At 44.9% G+C, this 27,797-nt stretch overlaps 1 protein-coding gene across 1 annotated transcript; it reads left to right on the top strand.

The window, feature by feature from the left end:
• On the top strand, nt 1–27,797 carry ptch2 (patched 2). Its single transcript, XM_079647279.1, has 23 exons — nt 1–544; nt 2,058–2,250; nt 11,016–11,205; nt 11,298–11,367; nt 11,463–11,554; nt 13,828–13,936; nt 14,041–14,127; nt 14,265–14,386; nt 15,349–15,496; nt 16,512–16,643; nt 16,754–16,909; nt 17,030–17,122; nt 17,254–17,379; nt 18,245–18,629; nt 18,744–19,268; nt 19,815–19,957; nt 20,093–20,273; nt 20,372–20,652; nt 22,252–22,389; nt 22,880–23,022; nt 25,909–26,308; nt 26,412–26,970; nt 27,171–27,797. The coding sequence occupies exons 1-23, from the start codon at nt 398–400 to the stop codon at nt 27,203–27,205; spliced, it is 4,455 nt and encodes a 1,484-aa protein (XP_079503405.1). The 5' UTR covers nt 1–397; the 3' UTR covers nt 27,206–27,797.

The following is a 27,797-nucleotide window of genomic DNA, read 5'->3' as shown; positions in this document are numbered from 1 at the left end:
AAACCTCCCTTTTCAGGATTTGCCGAGAGGCGAACTTCTCCAAATGTTACCGCTACGGGATCGGAGTTAGACTTGACACGGGCGTCTCAGACACAGGCTACTACTACTACTACTACTACTACAACTGGCTACTACTACTCCTCTCTGAGACGTCTTCTCACAATCTATCGGGACGAATGAAGACTGAAGGATCTATACGGATTTCGGCGCATAATGTTGGGATGGAGTTTCGAGACTTGTTTGGCTCCAAGGAAGATTAGAAAGCGTTCCTCTAACTTGTCGCCGGCGGTGCTGGATGCGCTCCTCTTCTATGTTGGATTATTGTCGCTTTTTCTGAACTCGCACCGATTCTCTGTCGCTTCGCTCTGCGCCCCGTTTAATTCACCCTCTTTGGACTATGGCCTCGGATCGCGGGGTCCCAGGGGCCGGCTTCTATGGAGATTTACCCCCGAGTTATACGCGCTCCCAGCCGCCTACAAACCCAGACGTACTCCGGAGACCCAGCTACTGCCACGCTGCTTTTGCACTTAAACAGATCTCAAAGGTGATACAATGCTCGCAGTTTGGTGTGGATTTATTATGCAGTCAGCCTTCATTCACTCCGCAAATTTGAATGAAAAGTCTTTAAAGTCAGCTTTAGATTTAGCCGTAATCTAATGGAGAGTTTAGGGCTCATATGGGAGTGTAGTGTAGCTGGAGCTCCCAAACTGGGGACCACCGGAGCACCCGAGGGAGCCAACAGCGAAACAGCAGTATCTCACTAACTGTTATAATTTAACGAACAATGTAAATAAATTGTAATGAGGGGTGATAAAGAAAGCATATTATTCTATCCTTAATGTTTACTGGGACAAACCCTGTTAGAAGTGGAGTTGGCATGACATATTGAGGACCCTCCTGGAATAAAGTGATAACAACTTAACAGGAGTTTCATATTTGGCAGCCTGTTAACTTTGCTGTGTTTTTGAATGGACAGCAGACTCTCATTCAGTGTTGTTGTTAGAGCCACCGGGAGGGAGTGAGTGAGGGTTTGTTCCCATATCCCAGCCGTGTTGTGCGTGTTTTTGGCTTTGTGCAGGCAGCGGAGAGCGCACTGGCCCGGGGTCTGTTTGGAAATGTGGTGGGTCCTGTAAAGGAATTCACTGATTGAGTTTGATCTGACAAAGCATCTTTGGACCGCCCGGATGCTTGGACGTGTTTCAGCACTGCTGAGAGAAACCACAACACCAGTGCAATGTCTTCTGCAGCACTGACATTTGTAGCACAGGGACTGAATGGTTCGCCCTAAAGTCAATATTGTTAATAGATCTATTACAAATTAGAGGAAAACCCGGTATAATGTAGATCACTGCAGGAGGATGGATTTCAGCTGAAACTTTATTTATAACCACTTCATTAGCTTCAGTTTATACTCATGCAAATGTGATTGAACAAGGCTTCCACTTACCCAATTCTTTCATAAACTACCAATCTTACATTTGCCACACATATGTTGATTCATAAGGTGTCTATTTAAACCTTTAGATTACTTTGATAAAGTCTAAACTGCAAATATAATCAGCATTTTCATTATTGCTTCCATTAGGTTTTGGGTTTGATCTGCATGGATGAAAATTGTGTTTTTAAGCTGCTTTTCATTGCTGTTTCTTTGTACATTTAAACTGCTATTGCCACAACTCTGAAGATTAAACAGTCTTATATGAGAGGTGTGAGGGGACAACCTGTCAGGACCTGGACTGAGTTCAGGCGATACACACAGTTTTATCAGAAATATAAGAGCACAAACTTGTGTTAGGACAGCACTGGCATTAAATCTGTGGTTGGCACCTTAAAATGTCCTTATGTTATACCAAGCTTTACTTTAAACCTCACACACAGAAAACTCTTTTATATCTTAATCAGATGTCTCAGAATTCCTTCACATTTGAGACACAGATAGAGATCAATCTGCATGAAAGCCTTTGCAGACAGTAGTGCAATGATATTTTATGTATCTGTGGTAACATATTGATACTAATTATGTCCTTTTCTCGCCCTCCCTCCCGCTTCTGATCCAGGGGAAGGCGGTAGGTCAGAAAGCTCCTCTCTGGATCCGGGCGAGGTTCCAGGCCCTCCTGTTCTCTCTGGGCTGCCACATCCAGAGGCACTGTGGGAAGGTCCTCTTTATTGGACTCTTAGTATTCGGAGCTCTGTCTGTGGGGCTTCGAGTCGCAGCTATCGAAACGGACATCGAACAGCTATGGGTCGAAGGTAAGATTGAGACATTTCTGTTCACTTCAGCAATGTAAAGATGTTGTAACGGTTTCTCACACACATCTGTCAGGTGGCATAAATGTGTGGATTCAGTTTTGAAAGTTTGAAAATGTTTATGAGCTTGTTTTTACCTTTTTGTTTATCTGGACTTTTAATGTCAAAATTGGCTGGTGGGAAAATGCTGTGTGGTCTTGTTAGTGTCATCTCAGTGCCATGGGAGGGCACTATATGTTCAGTGACAGATAGACTGACTGAAGCGGCAGCAAGGATATGATTTGTGGAAGCTGGTTTCAAGTTGTGTTTACGTTTGTCTAGGTGAAATGAATATGATCCACACTATCACTGTATTGAATGTTATAAAGATATAAGGATTTGAGATATTGGATAAAGTATTACGTTCCTTTGGTGTAGTTGTTTGTGTGTGTTGTGGATGGGAATATACTGTTTATTGTATTCTACAAGCTCAGTGTGGGTCGCTAATGTCTGTTCATGTCTTAATAAATCACAGTTAACCTGAGAAACACCACAGCACTCTCATCCTCTTCTCGTGTACAGACTGACTATCTGTCGCCTGTCCCATAAGCATTACTGTTTTTGTGAGTCGCTGACTCACAAACTTTTAGATGTGATACCGTTCTCTTGTCCGCACTCTCCGTGCATTTGATATTTAGGTTTTCTGTACATTTTCAGCAGTAGAGGCAGCTTTATTTGGTTTTTCACACCGGCCAAATTCCTTTTAAACCCCCAGGCTTTCAGTGCCGGGGCTGATCCCCGCAGCAGATGGACTGTGTGAATGGTTAGCCATCTTTGAGGGCTCTGACCCCTCCCCCCCTCAGCTCCCTGTGTGGTCCCTAACTATTCTTGGATTCCATTCAACAAGAGGCAAGCAGGCAGGCAGGCAAGCAGGCACCACCTCCCTAAAACCCCCTCCCTCCTTTTCCTCTCCTCCTCACAAGAAGAAAAAATATAAGTGAATGCAGCTGAAGTTTACCCACCTGTTTTGCACACTCTAAAAGCGCTACAACAGTTGGTGAATATAAACAGACTCTATGGGGTTTTTTAAGCCCACCATGTCACCAGAGGACGGGGACAAGCGGCTCCCACAGGAGCTGTGTGGAGGTGTTTGAGAAATCACACGCTGCTAGTGTTAGGAGGAGTGTTTGGAGGCTGTGTTCACTTCACTTGCACAGTCATTTAAATAAGTTCATGTAGCAGGCACAATTTAAAGAAACAATATTTGTTAATGTACTGTAGTTCCAAAAACCATTAGCTGGACATTGCAAAAGCCTGAATTTGCAACCAAAGAAGGCAACAAGAGTTTTATATTCAACAGTCTCTTTTTTCTTTGGTTTCATTCTGGTTAGTGTAAAGCTTCAGGATTACCTCTTGAGCTAATTGGCAGATCCATCTCGTAAAGGAGATGTTTAGATATTTGTGTGCCAGTTGTTTTGCTGTGGGATTGAGAGAGTTGAACAGGGGGGTCTGAAAAGGAATGCTGTGCCTTTAAGAGGCCGTGGCCATGTTTCTAAAGTTTCTGCCTGCCTTGTTTCCACCAATAGCCCATTGACAAAGCTGCTAGGGCCTCAATGGAGAGTAAAGTGGTTCGGTAACAAGGAGAGGTTAGGTCTCTCTCTCTCTCTTTCTCTCTATCTCTTTTGCTCTCTCATTTTCTTTCTCTCACACACACAAAAACAAAAAAAAACACACAATTCAGAATAGGCAGGAATGACATTCTATCTAATAAACAACGCTGATTTTATATAAGGGGACTTTAGATTTAACGTTTTAATTGTCTCTTTTTGTTTATATTAAACGTAAAATATTTGTAATTTATATTGCAGTAGATATATAAGACACTTCTCCCAGATTGCAGTGTAAACAAAGCTTTCCCGCTTGAATCCTCATTTGTTCAGAATAAACTATCTAGGAATTGACACCGTATGTGTTAACACTGCCAACATGGTGTGAGCTGTGTGTGTGTGTGTGTGTGTGTGTGTGTGTGTGTGTGTGTGTGTGTGTGTGTGTGTGTGTGTGTGTGTGTGTGTGTGTGTGTGTGTGTGTGTGTGTGTGTGTGTGTGTGTGTGTGTGTGTGTGTGTGTGTGTGTGTGTGTGTGTGTGTGTGTGTGTGTGTGTGTGTGTGTGAGATAGGGTCGTATGCTTCCCATCATATATTCATACTATGGGCTGCCCCCGCACTACCCACGCACACTTGTCATCTTTGCCACCTTTGGTGTACAGCCTGGCTAGCTGTCTGTCTGTCGGCATGAGTTTCCTGACTGCGTGCCCGTCTGTCTGCCAATGCCTGTGTATGTCTGTTTATATTTCTACCTGTCTGTCTGCCTGCTCTGTGAAGTCAGGCCACCAGGGCTTTTTTAATTGCTTCCTCCCCTCCTACTGGACCAAAACACTGTGAAGCAGAGCACAGCAGTGGAGCCTTGAGAGAGTAGATGGGTAGAGACAGAATATGAAAACCAGTAAAGTTGGTGTCTGTACTATGTATACCTGCAAGTATACTTCCACTGTATGGAACTTGTATACGTTTTTATTTCTGTGTTTCTGAAGGATTCACATGTTAGTCTTCGGTAAAGCACGGGGGACATACAACAAAAGAGTAAAAGGGTTAATCATGCCTTCAGTCCGCACACCTGTGTAGGTGAGAATAAAAGACACAGTATCAGGGTGTTTAGTCTGACAGGGGGATTAAAGTCTGTTTCTGGCTTACTGCTTAGTAACCGAGGGAATCTGAGACAGATATCCACCAAATTCCTTCAAGTACTCTCACAGGCCCTGTATATCAATGTTTATAAATGTTGTATTCCAGAGTAGCATATTTTTGGACGGTGTCTAATCTATAGACAATATTCCTTCAGCAACATACATTATTATTTAAACATTACATTATATTTCTATAATTCCCCAATGTGTGTAATTTCTTAGTAGCTGAAGCTTTGCATGTTGTCCTCTATAGTGTTTGCTTAAACAGCCTGTCACCTTTGAAAGTGTGAACGTTTGTGTGAGCCAGTCTGCATTGTCCACAAGCAGAAAAGCGAGAGATCGTAAAAAGAGAGGTGTAGGAAGAAGAGAAGGATGAGAGCAGACTGTAGGGGGGTTGGGGCAGGAACAGGGCTGAAGGTTTATGGCTTTTTTTTGCCTGTGTTTTTGCCTGTCTCACTTGAACAACCATCAAGTGTGAGAGTGTCTCCTTCATGCCTTTCTTCCACCATAAAGGACGGGGAGAGGCTGTGTTTGAATGAGGAGAAGTTACTTGCCTAAGCTTGAATTTGTCCTAAAATGTCTGTATAAATAGTATCACCATTTAACAAAGACCCATTTGAAAAGGTTATTTGGGAAATGAAAGGAAAGAAATGGCCTCCATGTAAAAATGGTGGTGTTTACTCTTACATTAACTAAACTCATCCTTCTTGGCATATAGTTTAGGTGAGGCATGACAGACATGTACACAGACTCAAGCTGTCCAAATATGAGTTCCGTGAGACAGGGCCTATCCGGATAGCAGGCGCACCACATGTCCCATAAAGAGGCCATGTAGAAAGAGGATAGGAAAGGGGGAGGTTAAAACCATAGCATGAATGCATAGAGACTAGCCTAGCCAGCTAGCAATCAGACCAAGGAACTGGATTGATTAAAAAAGAGTCTGGATAAGAGAAAAGACGTCTGAGTTTGAGTAAATGAGCGAATGCACACGTGGGCATTTCTGTGTTTGGAGCAGTTTCTCTAAACAAACCTCAGAGCGGCACAGCAGGTAAATGCTATAATTCATCAGAGCGCACACAGCGCCCCAGTTCAGACAGAGAAAGGGAGCTCTATGAGGCATTATTGGAGGTGAATAGTGCGCGGTGGTGCCCCAGCTAGATAAATAAACTCCCAGCGCTCAGGGCCCAGGACCTCACTGGTAGAGAGAACAAACAAGACCAGAGTCAACCTGGGTCACTTCTAAATGTTTATTTCACCCCCCTTCCCGCCATCCTTCAATCCAACTCTCCCTCATTCCATCCCCTTTTTCAGCATCCCCCCAACACACACACTCTTCAACAGTTAGACCAAGACCACCCCCCAACAAATAAACACACATTGAGCAGCTATAGATACATATGACAGACACATGGCCTCCATTTAATGGGGAACACAGGCTGCTCACTACCTGCATTTCTAAAGTAGAAATCTTAACACAAGTACTGATGTGGCCACCTTTACAGAGATAACTTAAAGAACTATTGTTTGGTTATTTTGTTCCCAAAGCCTTATATAAAAAAGGGAACCGGACTGTCTTAAATGCTTACTGAGAAAGTCTGCAACGCAACTGAAATTGGGATAATAAAAATTCAATCAATATAGTGTGGCACCCTTTCTTCCTTGGCTGCAGAGCAACCTTTGTCTTTGGTCTGAACGAAATAAAGCGGCACCAGTCACCTTTAGAGTTTGCACCATTTGCCTCTGTCTTTACACCATGAAAGTATAAATGTAAAAGGAGAGAGAGGGAGAGAGACTGAACATTTTCTTGGTACTTGGGGGGGAAAAAAGAAATGGTTCTTAGGCTCAATAAATTCATTTCTCGTCTGAATGAGACCAGCAACGTGGAAAAATTCTGCCTTTCAGGCCGGGATGAATGTATGTTTCAACCACACATTAAGCAGTATTAGCGGTCAGTGGAGTGTCTAATGTGACTATTTTTCACAGTGGCCAACTCTGCCCATGATTAGCATAATTAGCAGAGGCAAGCCTATACATATGGAAATAGAAAGTGCCTAAATGCCAACCCTGGTGGAAATTTATGTGTGTGGCTAACACCACTGGCACATCTGAATAGAATGTAAGTGAAACTGATTTTTCATGTTGTTTTCGCTGTTTTATACAGTTTTTAAGGTGTGGTCTCAAGCTATTTTTTTTTATTTCATGATGGTTGGAGCTTCAGAGTTTAAACACATTGAGAGATCAATTTTGTTTTTTGTACTGTTTGCACAGGAAATAGGATTTTCTACACATAAAATGACACAACTGTCTTTCACGATTAATGAACAGATACAGCGTGTGAAGACAAAAACACACACACACACACACACACACACACACACACACACACACACACACACACACACACACACACACACACACACACACACACACACACACACACACACACACACACACACACACACACACACACACACACACACACTGTATTTCTATAGGTGAGATACTAAAGTGCCAGCTTCTCTTTCTTGCCCCTAGCCTCACCCTCCCACAGCCGACTCTGGCATTGTTTTACAGGCTGGGAAAGTTTTGGTCCATTTGGTTCTGTTGTGAAAAAAGCGTTCTCTCTTTATTTTATTCTGCTGTTTGTTGGGAAACATCTGAAAGAAATTGAAGGGTTGAAGGACAAAAGGGTCTGCATTCAGTCTGGAGCTGTGGCTTGTATGGAGGTACGGCCCATCTGCTGGCTTTAGGCGGTGCCCTGGCTAGGGAATGCCATAGGGCAGGACCGGGCTGAGGACCCAGAGTGGGGCACAGTCCTGATTCTGGTAGGTCCACATCTGACAAAAGGACCAAGAGTTTTTTGTGATGCCAGGGCAAGATAATGAATTCATCATTTGGCTCTTTTACTGAAAATCTAAAGAAATAAAGGACCCCTATTGGAGGACAGTGAAGAAAGGAAGTAAAGAAATAGTTAATGATGGATAGAAGATCCAAGGGATTTGTATTTATATTGTTGCTACCTCTTTTTTTAAAGGTGGTTCTTTAAATTGGTGGCTCATTACATCTTAGTTGCCTTCCTGTGTAGCTTCGGAAAGGGTAACTTCCATTGCTTTACATAGAAGGTAAAAGCATACATGTCACTTTCAGCCCTCTTCGTCTTGGGTCTTCCTCCATAGCAGCGTGGGGCCTTTCAGAGGCCCCCTAATCCAGCTAATCTACCACACTGAACTTTGATGGTGGCCTGGTCTGACCTAGCATGGCCTGGAACTGGGACTAGGCCTGTAAGCCACGAAGACAGAAGAGAATAGAATATATTTGAAGCCCACCACTTGAAAGATGGCCTTCCTCCGTCCTAGAAGCCAGATGTGAGAAGCCACACATTTCAGCTTTTGGTGATGGGGGGGTCAGGTGGAGAGGAAATGACGGAGGTTGGTGGAGACAGGGTACAGTGTTCAAACCAGTTATACACACACCACACACAAACACGTGTTAATACAAACATTATATTTTAAAACGCAGCCATGTCAGGGCTTGTTGTGACATTTTTCATTTGCTTTTCACTTTCCCAATGTCGTAACTGTTGTGAAAGGGCTTTTAGTGGTGAAGCTTGTAAATGGATTCACATGTTTCACCCAGCAAAGTCGAGTTGTTTGCTAAAATGTGTAGGATGGTGGTCGAGTTTCTCAAAAACTTCCAAGGAAAAAAACTGTGGATTGGATTTAGAAAGATTTGCAACAATTTTGTGATTCTATTTTATTTATTGTTGATCATGTTGCCAAACATGGACTAATATTTAATCTTACAAAATGTATCATGTTTTATAATAACCAGCATTTGGGGTGTTGAAACCCTGGGTATCCAAACTCAAAGGGGCTTTCTTTCTAGGGTGGGAACATTTCTGGGAACTGTCTCTTTAAGGCTGTGTGCAGGGAGAGGATAGGGGGGGATTGAAAAAGACTGAGAATGAGAAATAAGTAGAAAGAAAGATGAAGGAAAGGAAGAAGAGAACCCGGGAAATAGAAAGAAAGACAGACGAGAAAAGAAAAGACAAGGTTGCTTCAGGAGTGAGCGGTGAATTGATCAGAGTGGTTGCCGAGCTCAGAGTTGGGTGGCTGGGGCCCGGACCAGGGGTTGAGGAGAGAAGGCGAGAAAGAGAGGGAGAAGAGAGAGGACTGGCTGCCTGGGTGGTCCAGATGGGAGGAACGAGACACAAATAGCTATAATTTACTTCAGGAGGCCTGTAATTACAGAGCCAGAGTCTCTCCGAGCCACCCAGTTCCTGTTGGGATAAAAACCCCACACTGCAGAGGTTAACATACGAAATGTCAAAAAAGGTTTAACAGATGTCAAAGAGGTCTAAGAACGGAAAGGGTTCCATTTTGTAGTAGCCCTTTTTTGATTGGAAATCTGTGAGGCAAGGAAGTGGAGATCTGTACCTCTAAGCACCATTTTTACACCAAGTCAGATATACTTGACAGTGTGATAATTGTTTAATAAAAGTCAAATAAACCCAGATTCTGGCTCTTAAGAAAAATCGTTATTTTGAGGAAATTAATCAAAATCTTTACCGTTGTGACTTCTTGGAAATAAATTGTTATAAAAACATTTTTGTAGCACCAGATGTTCAGAATGAAAAGCAAGAACATTTTGACTTTTGTTTTTCTTTTCGGGATGCACTAAGCCAGACACCCATGAATGCAAATAAACGAGGTGACCTTATATTCTGAAGTAATTAAAGCCTTGAAAGCCAAACCTAGAAATGTTTGACTACGTCTCCAAAGCGAAGAGTTCTAACCTGATCTCACACTTTTGCGGCGTATCCTGAATAGTTAGTTTTTTCTTTTCTCCCCATCAATTATAGGAGCCTGCTACAGGCTGGGGGAGGTGCAGAGAGCGTGAGGAAACGAGAGAGAGGGAGAGAAATAATGAAATAATTAAAAGGGGGAGACCGCTGGAGAGGAAGACAGAGGCAGGAGCTTGAGACAGTATTAGTATAGAGTATGAGAGGAGTAGACGCCGTCAGGATTGAGTGCAGCGCAGGGTAAAGTGAGTTAAAGAGTGACAAGAGTTAGAATTAAGAAGGAGGTAGCCCTTGTTTCCAAACTTCCCCCACCTCCCCCTTCTCTCCCTCTCTTTCTCTCTCCGGGGTTGTCATGTAGTGGGACAGCAAGAGGGGCAGACTGGCCCTCTGTGATCCAGCGCGGCATGTTTCATGTCCACTTGGCACAGGCACAGATCCCCCCGGCTGGCAAACTCTTTTCAGGGCAACCTCCTGTAATTAGGGGGCTGGAGTCTACCGCACAGCACAACATAGCTCGCCCTCTCCCTCTTTCTCTCTCTCTCTCCTTCTGTTTTTTCATCCTCCATCTCTTTTTTTCATCATTACCACTTCTGACATCCAACATAACTCTCACTATGAATCTATTTACCTTCCTGTGTCGCCTCGCATCTCCAATTTCTTTGATGTCTTTTATCCCAACTCTGTTGGCCATATTAAAACGACCACTTGCTGTTCCCTCTTAACCAACTCTCCTCTCATCATGATCTTTTCCCAAGTACTCAAAAAGTCTAAATGGATATCTGCTGCCCCGAGCAGAGTGGCAGAGGGCTCTGGGGCATCAGAAAGCTGGTTTTCCAAACGAACAGGGCACATCTGTTTCGCAGAGGGAGCCAATGAGAAGCTGTATTACTCATTTCTCTTGGCCAGACGCTGGCTTGTGTGAAGTGCCTTCAAAACCAACACTGGCGAGGGCCAAGGGCGTTGGTCGATATATGTGTGTGTTCTCTTGTGTGTGTGTGCATATATATGCATGCAACACACTTTGTTATAGGATCCAAATGTGTGTGGGCGCACATTTGTATAAGCGTTCAGTAAATAATGTGCTAATGTCTATCTACCTATCTACCTATCTATCTACTTATCCACCTATCTATCTACCTATCTACCTATCTATCTACTTATCCACCTATCTACCTATCTACCTATCTACCTATCTATCTATCTGAAGAATTTAGTATTAATTTGCCCTTTATTCCTTGTTTTCCAGCTGGTAGTCGGGTCAGCACGGAGCTTCGCTACACCAAGGAGAAGCAGGGAGAGGAGTCAGTATTTACCTCACAGATGCTTATCCAGACCCCCAAAGAAGAGGGCACCAATATTCTTACCCAGGAGGCTTTGCTGGTTCACATGGAGGCCGCCCTCTCCGCCAGCAAGGTCCAGGTGTCACTGTTTGGAAAGTAAGTGGACCACAGACATGTTATGTGAAAAAGTTTCCTTGTGTTGTGCAAATAGGACTTGTAAATTAAAGAAATGGTTTTCTCTCTTTCAGGTCATGGGATCTTAACAAAATATGCTATAAATCAGGAGTTCCTATTATAGAAAATGTCATGATTGAAAGGGTAAGTACAACAAATTCATATTTTTTAACGCTATGCATTCATATGTACTTGATTGTGATGTTTAATCATCCGTCTTTTCTATTATCTGATCCTAGATGATTGACAAGCTATTCCCCTGTATGATAATCACCCCATTGGACTGTTTTTGGGAAGGGGCCAAACTACAGGGAGGCTCCGCCTATTTACCGTAAGTCTTGGAATATTTGAACAAACTTAAATTTAGTTTTGCATATTAAAACATTTCATAGAAAGTTGTGGCTTTCCCTTTGCTGTCATTGCTTCCATCCGACTTGCCTTGCCTTTGGAGGGGTCTGTAACTTTTTACACATGCTGGATGGAGACATACAGTTGGGCTTTCAGTGTTCTGTCAGAGAGCGCTGTGACTGACAGCGGCGGTCAGTAATAGAGTTCTTTTAGGGCCCAGAGAGGGACTGGGGGGGGGGGGGGGGGGGGGGGGGGTTGTCCTGACAGAGAAATTCAAAGAGAGAAAGTGAGGGAGAAATGCAGCGAGGGAGGGATGGAGAGATGAGATGGCCGCAGCAGCAACTGGGTGGTGGGTCGGTAGGACGGAGGGCGGGGAGGCGGCTGTGGTGGTGGTGGTGGCAGGGGAGCCCTTTGGGTCAGACAATGGTAAGCATTCTTTCAGTTTACGAGTGAGTGTCCATCAGTGCAGGGGCCCCGGAGGAGGGAGGGGGGCCGGCTTTGTCAGCTCACGGCTAACACTCGGCATTCTCATGGTAATGCCCCGGGCTCCCAGCTCCCAAGTTGTCCAACAAATAAAATGGGCAGTATTCAAGCCTCAAGTCCCTCGAGAAAGACAGAGAGAGGCTGCAAGACGGTTAACAGTGAGGTATGGGCGTATTTGGGCATTTGCTGATTTTTTTTTTCCTTCTGCTTCTTTTTCAGCACTAAGTTCTCTTGAGAAATTGAGTCACTGAAAGAAAGCTTTTTTTTCTCGTCCGAGTGATATTTCAATTGAGTCCCCAGTTTATAAAATATAGTTTAGATCACAGCAGATGTTTCTTTGCAAACAGATTATTTGTTTAGATTTCAGAGTTGAGCTGACAGCGGTATGTTGCATGACAAGCCAGCACATACAGAAACAAACAAGTTTCCCATCCTTAGCATCTCACAGTTGGCCCCAGAGAGGGTCTTTGATGATGCACACATCTTCCAAGTGTTCTTGTAAATCACACACTGTGTTCAGCATCTGTTGTTATTTATTAATAGATTTATTTGCAGATTTCTCATGCGGAGCTGAAGGGTACTTGTGGTGGTCACTGAGGCCCGTGTCCCCCTCAGCTTCCGCTTCACTTCAGCTCTGGTTTTAAATGCAACAAAAAAAGAGGGAGATGGAGAGAGAGAAAGAGGAAGAGGGAGAGAGGCAGATTGGGAGAGAGAGAGAGAGAGAGAGAGTGAAAAAACTTGTGGAGAACAAAGAGCAGCAATCTATGAAAAAACAAAAGGGCCCAGGCCTGGTTCACTCAAGCAAAAACTAGCTGATAAAGGAGTTTGTCTTTGCGAGCAGCAGCAAAAGAGACCCTGGTATGTGGGAATAGGAGAGGAGCTCTCTTCATGAGCCATTGGAGGGAGATTGGGATACTTTGGGATTCTTTTATTTCCATCTCTTTCTGTCCCTCTTCTTTCTTACATTGTTGGACTGCAGAACATGTCAATCATAAGTGTTTCTCTGCTCTGAATCAAAACATCTTGCCAATAATGTAGGATATTATTTCTTTTGTTGAGTAAAAGCGAATAATATTCTAAAAGATAAATAAGGGGGGGGGGGAAGCAGGATATCTAGCTTTATATCCATGCTAACTTATTGGTCAATGCATGTAAAACAATCTAGATGTATATTAGTTCCTTCAGCAAGAATACTGTTAAAGCTAAAAGCTTGTTTATGGAAGATTCATAGACTTTCCTAGAGAGCAAATTATGATTTTTTTTTTCTCAAGACAAAGAGGGATAGTGGTACAGGTGATGCTCAGAAGAGACAGACAAGTGTGAGATTTCCCCCTTTGCTTCTCGTCTCATTCCTCACCTATATCCCTCCCCTCCATCCTCCCAAACGTTCCCCTTCCCTCCCTCCCTCCTTATCAAGATGTTTGGGAGTCAGAGGTAATCGTTATGACTCAGTGCAGGACATTGAGGAATGGAAGCGAGCAGGCAGCCATCGTGCCTTTTCCCTGGGCATTGTGGCAGCGTGAAACAGGATAATAAACGCTATTTTATCCTGTATCTGCAGCTAGCCTCCTGCATAGCCCGGCCCAGGGAGAGAGAATTCAACTGAAATGAAAGAATTAAAGTTGTTCTGCTCACAGTGAAGATTTGCAGGAAAGCAAAGCCGTGTATCCTTGCAGGCATAAAGTGATACAAGTTATTTTACAGTTAGTTCTTCAAGTTATTGTCAAATATGTCTGGGTTGATGCTCATATTATATGCGTCTTTGCTCTCCAGGGGCATGCCAGATATCCAGTGGATGAATCTAGATCCTGTCAAGCTGATGGAGGAGCTGAGTCAGTTCACTCGACTGGAAGGATTTAAGGAGATGTTGGACAAAGCACAGGTAGGAAACAATGCAGACTGACAGATTTACTGAATGAACAAAGTGCTTATTTGCATACGTTTTCCCCGTATACTGAGACGTTTTTAACATTGTTCATCTCTTAGGTGGGACATGCCTACATGAACAGGCCGTGTTTAGACCCCTCCGACCCTGACTGCCCTCTCAGTGCGCCCAACAAGGAGCGAGGAGAGGTAAACTCACACATTTCAATCATTATGTAAATTGTATAAAGATTGTAAGTGGATGAAGGTTGCGCTCACAACTGCAAAAAAAAACAACTTATTGATTTGTGTTTTTCTTTCTGTTCCTCTGCTGCTCGTCCATTCAGAGTCCTGACATTGCCGGGCGTCTCCAGGGTGGTTGCCATGGTTTCAGCCGGAAGTTCATGCACTGGCAGGAGGAGCTGATCCTGGGAGGTCGGGTCAAGAGCAGCCAGGATATTCTGCTGAGGTGTGTAGAGAAAGATCACACACTTCAGATTCTGGGGAGTTTTACAGAATATGTCTCAAGTTTACTCTTGTCTTATTGGAGGATGTGATAGTAAAAGAAGGGGGAGGGGGGGGGGGGGCAGGAAGCCCGTCAACTTGTGAGCCGCCGTGCCTCTGGAATCTGTGTAACCCCTAATAACCCAACAGACATATGCTAGGAATGCCTGGTACCGAGAGGCATCGGTTTCCTGTATGACCCCTTTCCAGGATAGGCCCCCCACACTGTTACACATTTCTTGTGTAGGTATCAAAAGAAAAATATATAGAAGGAGGGGAAAACAACCTTTTAAGATTTTAAGATGACTATCTCCAGGTTTTTTCTTCCTTTAGTTTTTGTGTTTTTCTATTGACTACAACTGGATTTAAAAGCATGGCCGGTATATAAATAGATTCACAGCGTTGGGTTAAAGCCCAGATCATGACCCACACAGGCCCGGCAGAGACTTGAATGAAAGAGGATTCCAGTCCCATCTGCAAGAGCCACACTTACTACTCTTAGATGTGATTTATGGTAATTTCTTTCACATTTTTAGCAGCAGTGCTGCTACTCGCAGCTTGTGTGCCAGGAAAACCTGAGGACATCTGGGATTGCAGCCGAGAGACCAGCAGACATGCAGACTAGATAACACCTGCTTACATTGGCAGAAAGACAGACAGACAGGCAGGAGGAGAGATCCTAGAAGACAAAGGCACCTGCCCTAAACCATTCACAGAAAGACATGTTCCAGTGTGTAGGTTAAGCAAAGGCATACCAAGAACATCTATACAGTCTGACTGGAATACTTTAATGTGATATTCGTGAGATGGATGATGCAGTGGAGGAGGGTTCCAACTCAACTCAACACACAATAAACCATGGTTGCAAAAAGAGCCAAACATCTCTGAGGTATCCTAAACGAACATCTGTATTTTGTTGTTTTGCAGTGCGGAGGCTCTCCAAACCATGTTCCTGTTGATGAGTCCTAAGCAGCTGTACGAGCACTTTAAAGACGACTACGAGATCCACGACATAAACTGGAATGAAGATAAGGCCACCGCCATCCTGGAGTCCTGGCAGAGGAAGTTTGTGGAGGTGCGAACATACATCACACATTACAAGTTTATTCAAATGCTCACACAGAAAAAAACCCCGCAGTATGTTTTGCTTTAGTGCTTTAGTGAACACCCACGCACACAAACACTGTGTGGGACTTTTTTTGCAGTGTCTGAATTCCATCAGTCTTCAACTACCTTGTAAAGCCAATTGCAGGGCAGACCTGTGTGTGTGTGTGTGTGTGTGTGTGTGTGTGTGTGTGTGTGTGTGTGTGTGTGTGTGTGTGTGTGTGTGTGTGTGTGTGTGTGTGTGTGTGTGTGTGTGTGTGTGTGTGTGTGTGTGTGTGTGTGTGTGTGTGTGTGTGTGTGTGTGTGTGTGTGTGTGTGTGTGTGTGTGTGTGTGTGTGTGTGTGTGTGTGTGTGTGTGTGTGGTAGGCCAACCATTTCTCTCTGTCAGAGCCCTAGTTATAGGAACAAGCTGTTGCTGTGATAGCTGACACCCACCACGGTGAGGGGGGGAGGAGAGTGAGGGACATATGGGAGGAGGGGTCACAAACTCAAACGTAAACTCACAGAGACACGACACCTCCTCCTGACACATAAAACAACAAAAACAAACCTATTTGAGATTGCAAATGATTACTAAATGGGAACAGGTTAATGGCTTTTGGAGGCCATTGGTCCATTTGTGGCACAGAGTGGAGAGAGAGTAGCCTCCCGAGCCATGTGATCCCATCCCTTTCACCTTTGACCTCACAACCTCTGGCATCTGTGCTCATTACTCCTCAGTTGTCATACATACACACGCACTCACACACATGCTAGCACATGTAAAAACACACACACAGACTCACTTTCACACACATGCACATTTCAAAGGAAAAGGGGGCTTTTTCTGTTCGTAGACCCTGAAATATGGGGCTGTAGGAGAGGCCTGGGGAAGCATTGGTCAAAGGGAGGAAGTGTGTTTTCATGTGAAAATAAGTTCAGTTAGCAGATCTGCTCCTCCAGTTCTTTAATTATCTTGACAATTGATGAGTAATGTTTTTATTCAGGTGGTCCACCAGAGTATCCCATCCAACTCCAGCCAGTCCATCCAAGGTTTCTCCACCACCACCCTCAACGACATCATGAAATCATTCTCCGATGTCAGCGTCATCAGGGTGGCCGGAGGATACCTCCTCATGGTGAGCATTATAACTGATTTATATCAATACATTTTGGCTCGTAAATGAATGAAAAAAGTTCAACTTCACTGGGAAATAACCAATATTTAATATGGATTTCTCCTCTCTAGCTCGCCTATGCCTGTGTGACCATGCTAAGGTGGGATTGTTCCAAGTCCCAGGGTGCAGTGGGGCTGGCCGGGGTGCTGTTGGTGGCTCTGTCAGTGGCCGCAGGACTGGGTCTCTGCTCACTGCTTGGCCTCTCCTTCAATGCTGCCACTACACAGGTACAACACAAAGGACATGCAATACTTTAATGAAGTGATACCTTACTGTTGTCCTCTTTTCTGTGATTTTAAGGCCATATTTTGATGTTCATTGTTTATTCTGGCTCTTTCCCATCAAAGGTGCTTCCCTTCCTGGCCCTTGGAATTGGTGTTGATGACATGTTTCTGTTGGCTCATTCCTTCACAGTGGCTGGAACTAACATCCCCTTTAAGGTAATTATAAGACTCTATTCTCTTCTATTTTCCTCTCCTCTCCTCTCATATCCCCTCCTTTCTTCTCCTCTCATATCCCCTCCTCTCCTCTCCTCCCATACCCTCTTAACACTCTTTTTTTTGTTTTAAAGGAACGGACAGGAGACTGTTTGCGTCGCACCGGCACCAGCGTGGCCCTGACTTCCATCAACAACATGATCGCATTCTTTATGGCTGCTCTCGTACCCATTCCGGCCTTGCGAGCATTCTCTTTGCAGGTATGTCTTGCACACACACCCCCACACGCATGCACACAGACATAAACACATGTACACAATCGCACACCAAGAGGCCAAAGTCTCCTTTGAAAATGAAAGAGATAACTTAAGAGAGGTGACATTCATTCAGAGCAAGGAAAGCCTTTGTTCCTGGTTTTACTACTGCTGCACCTACAGGGCCAACATTTTTTGAGTGTGTGTGTGCGTGCACGTTTAAAATGTGGAATAATCAGAGCAAAGAGAGTGATGAACAGAAAGAGAGAGAAGGAGGGAGGAGTGGAACAGTATATCACTGGCCCGTCAAGGCGCTTTGCTCTGATCTGTGACTAACTGTGGGTGGTCTAAAACACACAAGCAAGCTCAAAAATACACGCACGCACACACACACACACACACACACACACACACACACACACACACACACACACACACACACACACACACACACACACACACACATACTGGAAACCAAAGCCAGTTAGAATGTCAGCTTCAGGGGCTGGGGTGAGAGGGGAGGCAGTGGCGTTGGTGGTGAAGGGTGATGGTTTCGCTCAGACTCGCAACATATATATTCCCTCCCGCTCTTTTCTCTCACTCTCTCTAGTAGTTATTTCATTCTGGCGCCCTTTTCTTTCTTCTCCCTCTCTTCTTCTCCCCTTCTGGCTCGCTTAGTATTCCTGGCTAGTGATTTAGAGTTAGGCTTTTCTTTACTCTCTGGGCTGTGGTCTGAGATACAAGAAAGAAAAAAAAAAGAAGAAGAAGGAGCCCTGACTCTCCCCAGCTGGGTTGTGGTGTCTGTGATTTCACATACTGTTCTCTGGCTTTTCTCACTCTGTTTTTTCTCTTTTTTTGTTTCCCTCCTTAGGCAGCCATTGTGGTCGTGTTTAACTTCGCCATGGTGCTGCTCATCTTCCCTGCCATCCTGAGTTTGGACCTCCACCGGCGCGAGGACAAGCGATTAGACGTCCTCTGCTGCCTGTACAGCCCCTGCTCTGACCGCGTCATCCACCTGTCTCCTCACGAGCTGTCGGACGCTGAGCAGCCGCCCACGCCTACCACGGCAACGACGCACACGCACCAGTACTCGGCGGGATCCACAATCACCACCAGCACTCAAATCACCACCACGGTGCAGGCGTTCACGCAGTGTGACGCAGCAGGACAGCATATTGTCACAATCTTACCACCTACCTCACAGATCTCCACCAGCCCGCCCTCCGTCATCGTATGCCCCTCGTCCCACCCTCAAGGTATATAGAGCTATATTTACATCCAGACAACTATTTTATTTTTGTATAAAGCAGTCTCTGAAACTAGTAATGAATCACAAGCTCTAATTTCCTAACTGTATTTCCTTCCTCCAGCCGTCACACCTTCCCCCACCACCACCTCAGTGCCAGACCCCTATGGCTCCCAACTCTTCACCCCTACCTCCAGCTCCACACGGGACCTCCTAGCCCAGGTGGAGGATTCCAAATCGGGAAAGGAGTGCGTCCCACTCCCTTTCATGCACTGGAACCTTTCCAGCTTCGCCAGAGATAAATATGCCCCTCTGCTGCTCAAGCCTAAAAGCAAAGCCATCGTGGTGGTTCTCTTTCTGGGCCTCCTGGGTCTCAGCCTGTACGGGACCACCATGGTGCATGACGGCCTCTACCTAACTGACATTGTGCCACGTGACACCAAGGAGTATGACTTCATCGACGCCCAGTTCAAGTATTTCTCCTTCTACAACATGTACCTGGTCACTATGGATGGATTTGATTACGCCCGGTCACAGAGGCTGCTGATTCAGCTGCACAACGCCTTCAACTCTGTGAAATATGTGGTCAGAGACAGCGACAGCAAACTGCCCCGCATGTGGCTGCACTACTTCCAGGACTGGCTCAGAGGTAGGAATACAAGCTCAGTAATGTTATTATCTTTTGAGTCAGTCAGGCAATAAGGTTCTCTGTTCCCCTGAGAGTTTTTGATAATGATGTCAGGATCTGGTAAAGGGTGCAACCGGTTTTTTCAGGTGCGCTCTCTTTACTCAGGACAGGCGTGAATGAGTGCGTGTGTTCACAGAGGTGAAAATGTGCGAAGGGGTGAATGAAAGTTCAACCCTGCTGTTTACCCTGGTCCACCTGGGCTCAGGGGTGGTGCAAGTAGAGGGGTTGGGGTCGTAGGTTATCTTTGCATGCGTGTGTGGGTGTGTGTCCTCAGGCTACATAGGCCCAGTCAGGAGGAAGTGATAACTAAACTGTGCAATCCCCGCCAGATGGGAAAAAAAACAGATGAAAAGGAAACTTGATATTTTACATGTTCAACACCACAGCCACTAGAGAGATAAATGGAAGTCTGCTATAATTTCATGATAATGAAAGACTTAATATTTATAAATGACCAACACACTCATTTTTTTCTCTTCTTTTCTGCATGTCTTACCTCACACGTAGGTCTTCAGTCTGCTTTTGATGCTGACTGGCTCGCAGGCAGGATTACCTCTGACAGCTATCGTAACGGCACAGAGGACGGAGCGCTGGCGTACAAGCTTCTCATCCAGACCGGCTCCAAGAAAGAGCCTTTCAACTACAGCCAGGTATGTCTGCGAGAGCTCTGAAAAGGAATCCACTTGTGTGGCTTAGTGAACTAATACATTATCAGCTGTCATTTGGACTACAACGCAATACAAGAATGTCCATTAATTCAGTATTTCTGAATTGCCTTTCTCTAGCTGACTGCTCGTCGGCTGGTGGATGCAGAGGGTTTGATCCCTGCAGAGGTGTTCTACATTTACCTCACAGTCTGGGTCAGTAATGATCCTCTGGGCTACGCAGCCTCCCAGGCCAACTTCTACCCCCATCCTCGTGAGTGGATTCACGACAAGTATGACACCACAGGAGAGAATCTACGCAGTAAGTATCCTATTTCAACCATTTATTTTGGCAAAAGTGGATACATTCTAAATAGTAAATCATACTAAGTCTGACTTTTATCTTCATCTTCTCTTCAGTCCCAGCTGCAGAGCCCCTGGAGTTTGCTCAGTTCCCCTTTTACCTAAACGGACTTCGCCAGGCCAGCGATTTTGTGGAGGCCATCGAGAGCGTGCGGTCCATCTGCGACGAATTTAGCCGCAAAGGCGTGTTAAACTACCCTAACGGATACCCATTCCTGTTCTGGGAGCAGTACATTGGCCTCAGACACTGGTTCCTGCTGGCCATCAGCGTGGTTCTGGCCTGCACCTTCCTGGTCTGTGCGATGCTCCTGCTCAACCCCTGGACTGCCGGCATCATTGTAAGCAAGCAATCAGTTTTCTGTACAACTCTTCATCATAACTTCTCCTCATCCTTCCACTCATGCTACCTCAACAACATCATTAGCCCCTTCCTCCTCTCACTTTTTTCTCACCCCTTCTCAGCACAGCTCAATAACGCTGTCTAGGGGGCCCCTTTTTCTCTGCGGAGGGCCAGTACACACACACACACACGGGGACCTTTGTCATTCTAATGTAGGCTGGGCCGGCCATAGAAAAGGAAATGCAAAGGAGCAAGAAAGGCTTTGCCCTCCTGAAGCCTATACCTCCAACTCCCTTACTGCTTTTGTCAGGGGGAGAGGGAGAGACTTAAGGACAGGACAGATCTGCCCAGTTGCGACCTTGGCCTGCTCAACCCATCCATCAGGAGTGTGTGTGTGTGTGTGTGTGTGTGTGTGTGTGTGTGTGTGTGTGTGTGTGTGTGTGTGTGTGTGTGTGTGTGTGTGTGTGTGTGTGTGTGTGTGTGTGTGTGTGTGTGTGTGTGTGTGTGTGTGTGTGTGTGTGTGTGTGTGTGTGTGTGTGTGTGTGTGTGTGTGTGTGTGTGTGTGTGTGTGTGTGTGTGTGTGTGTGTGTGTGTGTGTGTGTGTGAGATTGTGTGAGAAAGAGGGAAAGAGACAGTCTAAGTGTTCAGCAGTTGGAAAACATTTCACACACAAGCTGGTGGGACTGGTGGTCCTTAAGGGCCCACACATACACAGATCCACATATCCCTGAACATTGGGGGGGCTGAAGTATAGCTCAACAACAGTGCCAGTTTCAGTTGGAATGTGTTCAATTTAGGTAGTGGTCCCTAGCAGCACTGATTGAGACAGCAACATAACACAGTCTCCTCAGACAGAGAGGGAGAGGAACGGTACATGCACGTACGGTTTCCAAGCATCAGCCTGCCTACGAAGGTTTCACCCTGTCTGTGGTCGAGCAGTAAAAACAGCTTCTATCATTTCCAATTTAACCATGCCCGAACTCGAAACCCCCGCTGGGATCAAAAGCTCCTTTTGGCCGGGAACAGATTTCTCCTCCTTGTTCTCTAGGACTTGTTGTTGTCGTTGTCGTTGTTGTTGTTGTTGTTGTTGTTGTTGTTGTTTGTGTTGCGGTTTACAGTAACTTTGCAAGTTTACTATTAAGATTATGAGTCAGCCAAAACAAGGCATTACACTGCCAGATGTTTCATTAAAATATCGGAAACAATAACAAAAAACAAGGTCATTTGTTCCTCACAAACACAGACAGATGTATCTACGGTGCTCTGGTAGTGCACACACTCTGTTGTCTCAGGCGCTGTCAATCATTTCAACCACCTCTGAGAAGGAAAGGGGGAGGGAGGAGGGGAAGGTATTAGCCTCGGGCCGGGTAATTTGATGCCATGTGGTTGAGACCCTGAGCACAGGGTCAAAGATTGTGTGGGGTGAAGAGGCAAAAGGGCTCAATTCAGTCACTTAGGAGAGGCATATTTGCTTTTATTGTTCACATGCTTTTATTTTGGTTTTACTGCTTGTTTCCTCATCACCCTATGCTTCTCAAATACTGGCAGCTGAAAATGATTTAGTTTATAACACTTTGTTTCCATGTTTTCGTTTCAGGTGTTTATCTTGGCTATGATGACAGTGGAGCTGTTTGGCATCATGGGTCTAATTGGCATCAAGCTGAGCGCCATCCCTGTAGTCATCCTGATCGCCTCGGTGGGCATCGGAGTGGAGTTTACCGTTCACATTGCACTGGTAAGTGAACACCCGGCCAGCACAGAGCAAGAGCACACATAGGGGTTAACTGTAATTAAACACCATACTTTACTTGAAACCTGATGCTTTGGTCTTAATGTTAAATACCTACTACAGACTGAGGTGTGGCCACATCATTGAAAATGTACTATTATTGAATGTATTTTTCTTGAAACAAGGATTTATAATTACCACTTTATAGAAAGCAATAAGCTGCATTGCAAACATTTAAGTTGTTGTTAAGTGTCCTGTGACTTAATGCCTGAAATGGAAAGTCAAAAAAGGTAAACTAAGTGTGATTAAAGATTTACAAGGAAACATTTGGCTTCCTGGTTCATGCTGGCAGCTTTCAAGCATAGTGTACTGTCTTGTAGTGTAGTGTAGTAATCCCCAACAAAACCAAATTGCAGGAATGCCAAGCCTCGCCGCAAGCACTACTTTTGTGTGATCGGCAAGATTTCCAACTCATTTCTTCTCCCCTCCGCCGCAGGGCTTCCTGACAGCGATTGGCAACAGAAACAAGCGCTCGGCAGTGGCTCTGGAGCACATGTTTGCTCCGGTGGTCGACGGAGCGATCTCCACGCTGCTGGGCATTCTCATGCTGGCAGGGTCAGAGTTTGACTTCATCATGAGGTGAGAAGCAGTGTGTGTCTGCATCTGTGTGTGTGTTTTCTTAGGAGTGACGCTGCTAACTCACACAGCCTCTACAGCCCATTTGTTACCTTTTAATGTTTTGGTTTTGCGCCACTAGTGTTTGTGTGTGTGTGTGTGTGTGTGTGTGTGTGTGTGTGTGTGTGTGTGTGTGTGTGTGTGTGTGTGTGTGTGTGTGTGTGTGTGTGTGTGTGTGTGTGTGTGTGTGTGTGTGTGTGTGTGTGTGTGTGTGTGTGTGTGTGTGTGTGTGTGTGTGTGTGTGTGTGCGCTTGTATTTGTAAGGAGCCAGTTGTCCATCATTACTTTGGGAGGAAGCTTAGTGGGGGGTCAGGGTTGCATGCAGGTGGAAATGTTATACCCCTATTTATGCACACACACATTCACACACACACAGAGTAACAAATATGCACCTGGTTCTGTCACTCTGAGCACACACACCCATCTCCTCAACCTCACAGCACAACAAATGGGGAAAACATCAAGGGTGTGTATAAGCAGCTGCTCGTAAACATGGAAGTGTTCTGCTACCCACTGGGTGATGTCTTTCCCTCTCTCCCTCTCTTTCACTGCGTTTCTTTCACACACACACACATACAAGGGGGAATCTGTAAAAATTCCTATCATCCGTTTGGCATTCTGTCCCTCCACGTTGGGTGCCGTAATAAAAATTGGAGCTAAATTTGAACCGGTCAGGCAGTCAGATGGTCTGAAGCCCACCAACAGACATCACTCTCCTCAGTGTGTGTGTGTGTCTGCGTGCACATAGTGTGTGCTTGTGTGTGTTTTCTACCACTGTTTCATGGTCAGAGTGGAAAAAAGGCAAATAGCTCAATGTTTTTCAGCTGAATGTGGTCTAGGCCCAAACCCGAAACCACAGCCTTGAGCTCACAGACTGCAACAGGCCTCCATGACATAAAAAGCCCAGTTCTTCTGCAGAGACAGAAGCATGGAAAGGAGGAGAAATACTTTGAAGGTGGCTTCCTTTAAAGAATACAAGGTCCTGGTGGGTGGGAAGAAGAACAAATCCTCCACGGTTTTGGATTGAAAAGATAAAGAGGTGTAAATAAGGAAACATTTAGAGTAAATATGAAGTAGGACTGGGAATAAGAAAGTCAGAGGGAACCGTTTTCAGCACTTTGTTTTCTTCTTTTCTCCCATGCATCTGTGAGAGATCCTTTTCAGAGGAAGGGGTGAGAAAGAGAGACAGAAGGGTCTAGTATCTCGGTTGGAGGTCTTGTTTAGCTGTAGCTGTGGTCGGGTGAATGGGGCAAGCCAGAGCTGGCTAGCTGGGGAGCAGCATAAATATACCGCTGTAAACATCCCCTGGCCTTGTAATGCACTGAATAAACAGCAAGCATAGCTGTGCTCAGTCCTCTCTCTCTCATGCACACACATGCGGACCACATATGAGTGCACACACACACACACACACACAAAAAGAAATGCACATATGTACAGACATGTAAACACTTATGATCTCCTTCTCATACACACGCAGCTCCCCAGGCCCTGACAACGAATGGAAAAGATTACAGTTTATATAAACAACAGAATTCCTAACAGCGAGACACTGTTGGAGGTCCCACAAACGTCTCACTTTCTTTCTTTCTGTCTTACTCTTCTCTTTTTTTGTTTTGTTTCACTCTGTAAAACTGTTGTTTTGGAATAAAGCAAGTTGAGGCAAAGGCTGTGCCGTAAAATGGTGACAACCTATTTTTGATTTCAGCATCTGTGCTTTGATTCAATAAAGCGTTCAGATAAAATATCTGTGTGTGGTTGAAAGGCAGTCATGGGTTGGGCAGACAGCAAGAAAATGAAAATATCCCCCTGAAGTGTTTTGTCAAAAGTGGTTAAGATGACATGTGTTTTGCTTCTTGTAAAGGAAAAAAAAACAAGAAGAGAGGTTAAAGAAGAAAATATTTCAGAGAGAGTTGGGGGCTGAAATTGGTGCGAATAAGGAAATTGTGAAATCCCACCCAACATGCAAACCTTCAACTTTTTCCTGAAGAGTGACCTTTGCCAAGTGAAGTAGTAGTAATAATAATTGTGGAAGTCCATTCAGGGATAGGGTAGCTTGTTTCCAGAACACCACACAGCTATTATTCCCATCTTTGTTGGCTTTTTTCCCCCTTCGTTCCAACAATCATTTTATTCCTCCTTTTTTCTTTTACCTCTTTAAGTCTGGCTGGTGGTTAGCATCTTACTGTCTCTCTCTCTTTCTGCTTTCTGTTAGTGTTTAAGTGGAGTCCTCTCTAATTTTCTTGGGGAGCTCTTTCTTGTGGCCTGCCTCCACCCCTGGCCTCCTCAAAGCTCCACTGAGATGCACGCACACGCAAAGAGACGCACACACTCACTGAAAAACAGAGAGAGACAAGTCTTGTAGCGGCCGCAGTAGAGGCATCAAAGCATGTTTTAGTTGGACTGAGTGGGAATCAGATTTGCCCCCCTGCCTTTGATACACAAACACTGGGCTTTCCCTGACTTCTTCCCCTGAGCTACTTCCCTTCCTCATGTGCCAACTGTGTGTGAGTTTAGAGATGTGCATATGTGTTGGTGTGTCCATATAAAACATCTGGTAACTGTGGTATTTCCTTGTCGCACTAAAATGCATAAAATTAAAATCTACATCAAATGTTAAGTGTTGTCAACATTTTCATGAGTTTTTCTGACACTAAATCCATCTGAACTTTGGCCAGATCCCTAAAAACCATGCAAAGGAAAATAAGAATGAAAGGATTGTGGGCCTGTGTGACTGTGACTGTGTGTCCCAAGAGAGATTGGATATAGGAAACTATTTAATTCTGCCACTAACTGTGTCTCCTTTAGGCTCATGTTCAAACTAACGTCCCTTTTCTCTTCGTTCTTCAGGTATTTCTTTGCTGTGTTGGCCATCCTCACTCTTTTGGGGATGCTGAACGGCTTGGTTCTTCTGCCGGTCCTCTTGTCCTTGATGGGACCCCCGTCTGAGGTCACCCTGGTTGATAATGCCAGCCGCCTGCCGGTGCCTTCCCCTGAACCCCCACTGCCCCCACCGATGACCCACCATGGATACTACACCGGCCACCACAACCCGCGGGTGTCTCGTCAACAGGCTTTTTCAGAGTGTTCAGACTCGGAGTATTACTCGGAGATGACCACCACCTCAGGGATCGGGGAGGAGGATTACAAGTACTGTGATCGGAGTGCGTACATAGAATCCGGCCTTCCAACTGCAACATCTCACATACTGCTGGAAGCCAGCAAGAACCCAAGCTTCCCCAAACTTACGGTACGCTGCATGTCCACACAGATAAGATAGAAACCACTTCCTGTCTGTTCTTCAAATTCATGTGTTCTTCTAGAAGTTAACGATGACATTTTATTTGTTGTAGGTGGTGAAGCCGTTCAGAGAAAATGCAGCAGGAACTGGTGGAAGGATCGAACCGCTAAATGAATCTTCCCACAATGGATCCCAGGTTACATGCTGGGATGGAAACAAGCAGCCGGGCCTCCAGAGACTCTCGGCACAACACTTACCAAGCGACAGACCTCACTTACATGGGAGGACTCACTTACATGGGAGGACTTGTCAAAGCGGCCCCAGGCTGCAGAACGGCAGAGGGCCTCAGCCAAACAGGACTAAAGGGCCAAGCTATACTAATAGCAGCTCCGCCCTGCCGATGCAACAAGTCTCCATGGGGGGACCTGTTACCATGGTAACAGCCACAGCTTCGGTGACAGTGGCTGTGCACCCTACCTTGCCGGGGGCGGCTTACCAAGGCTACATGCATGAAGGTTTTGAAACGGACAGTGAGTCGGACTATTTTGAGGCTGCTAAGAGGACTCGTGGTGACAAAACAAACTTTTCCTCATGTAAAAGAGACTCTTTAGAGCTCCAGGACTTGGAAGCAACACAGAGCCAGACAGAGCATAAACTCGGCAAGACACAAGGTGAGTTAGTAACCAGTCAATCTTACATTTAGTGGAATTATAATCCTCTAAACATGCATATAGAAACTGACCATAACCGTAAAACAAATCAAGAATTACATTTAGCTTTTTCAATACGATTTCCAGTATCTATTTTCTGCGCTCGAATGCCGTTTAGCAATATCTAACCTTTTTCTCTCCTCTGTGTTTTTCTGCTCTAGGTGGGTTGAGGATCCAGGTAACTAAAGATTGCTAGACTCTCTCACAAGCCTTCTGTCTCCGAGTCTCTGGCTGCTGCCCCTGAGCACCTTGACGCCTGGCATCCCGTCACGTCTTGAACTCTCAACTGTACATAGAATTCTTACACAAAGGAGAGGATTTATTTCATGGACATATTAAGAAAAAAAGGACGTTTTAAGAATTATATAAATCTATGAGTATATATTTTAATACTAAAAAAGAAGGAAGCTATTTAAAAGAGTACTGTATAACTTGGGTATACTCTTGTGTAAAAGTTCAGATGTAAAAGATTATTTTTTTCGTGGAGCGGTTGATTTTCTTTTCGCCCCACAGTGTATAGAATAAAATGTGCTATATGTAAAAAGTGTCCACAAAAAGTCAGATGTTATTAAGATATTCTTTTTTTTCCTTTTTTGCTGCTACACTTCAAAATAATTGTAAGTGATTTGCCTTAAAAAAAATGCAGTACCCCCTCTTCCCCCTCTGGTTTAATTCAGTATATTATAAACAGTATTTTACTGTGAGATGTTCTGTATCTGACACACTCTCTGTTGTATTTCAATTATAGATCTTCTTTGTCTAAAAGCAGAGAATTCGACAGCACATAC

The sequence above is a fragment of the Notothenia rossii genome (genome assembly GCF_949606895.1).
Source record: "Notothenia rossii genome assembly, chromosome: 9".
Classification (NCBI taxonomy): domain Eukaryota; kingdom Metazoa; phylum Chordata; class Actinopteri; order Perciformes; family Nototheniidae; genus Notothenia; species Notothenia rossii.
This window is presented reverse-complemented; position numbering and strand designations above follow the sequence as displayed.

Excerpts from the sequence above, each read along its gene's own strand:
- ptch2 (XM_079647279.1), top strand. The coding sequence starts at position 398 with ATGGCCTCGGATCGCGGGGTCCCAGGGGCCGGCTTCTATGGAGATTTA. Across the intron at positions 15,497-16,511 it reads GGCAGAGGAAGTTTGTGGAG|GTGGTCCACCAGAGTATCCC; the intron begins GTGCGAACATAC and ends GTTTTTATTCAG. Across the intron at positions 23,023-25,908 it reads GAGTTTGACTTCATCATGAG|GTATTTCTTTGCTGTGTTGG; the intron begins GTGAGAAGCAGT and ends TTCGTTCTTCAG.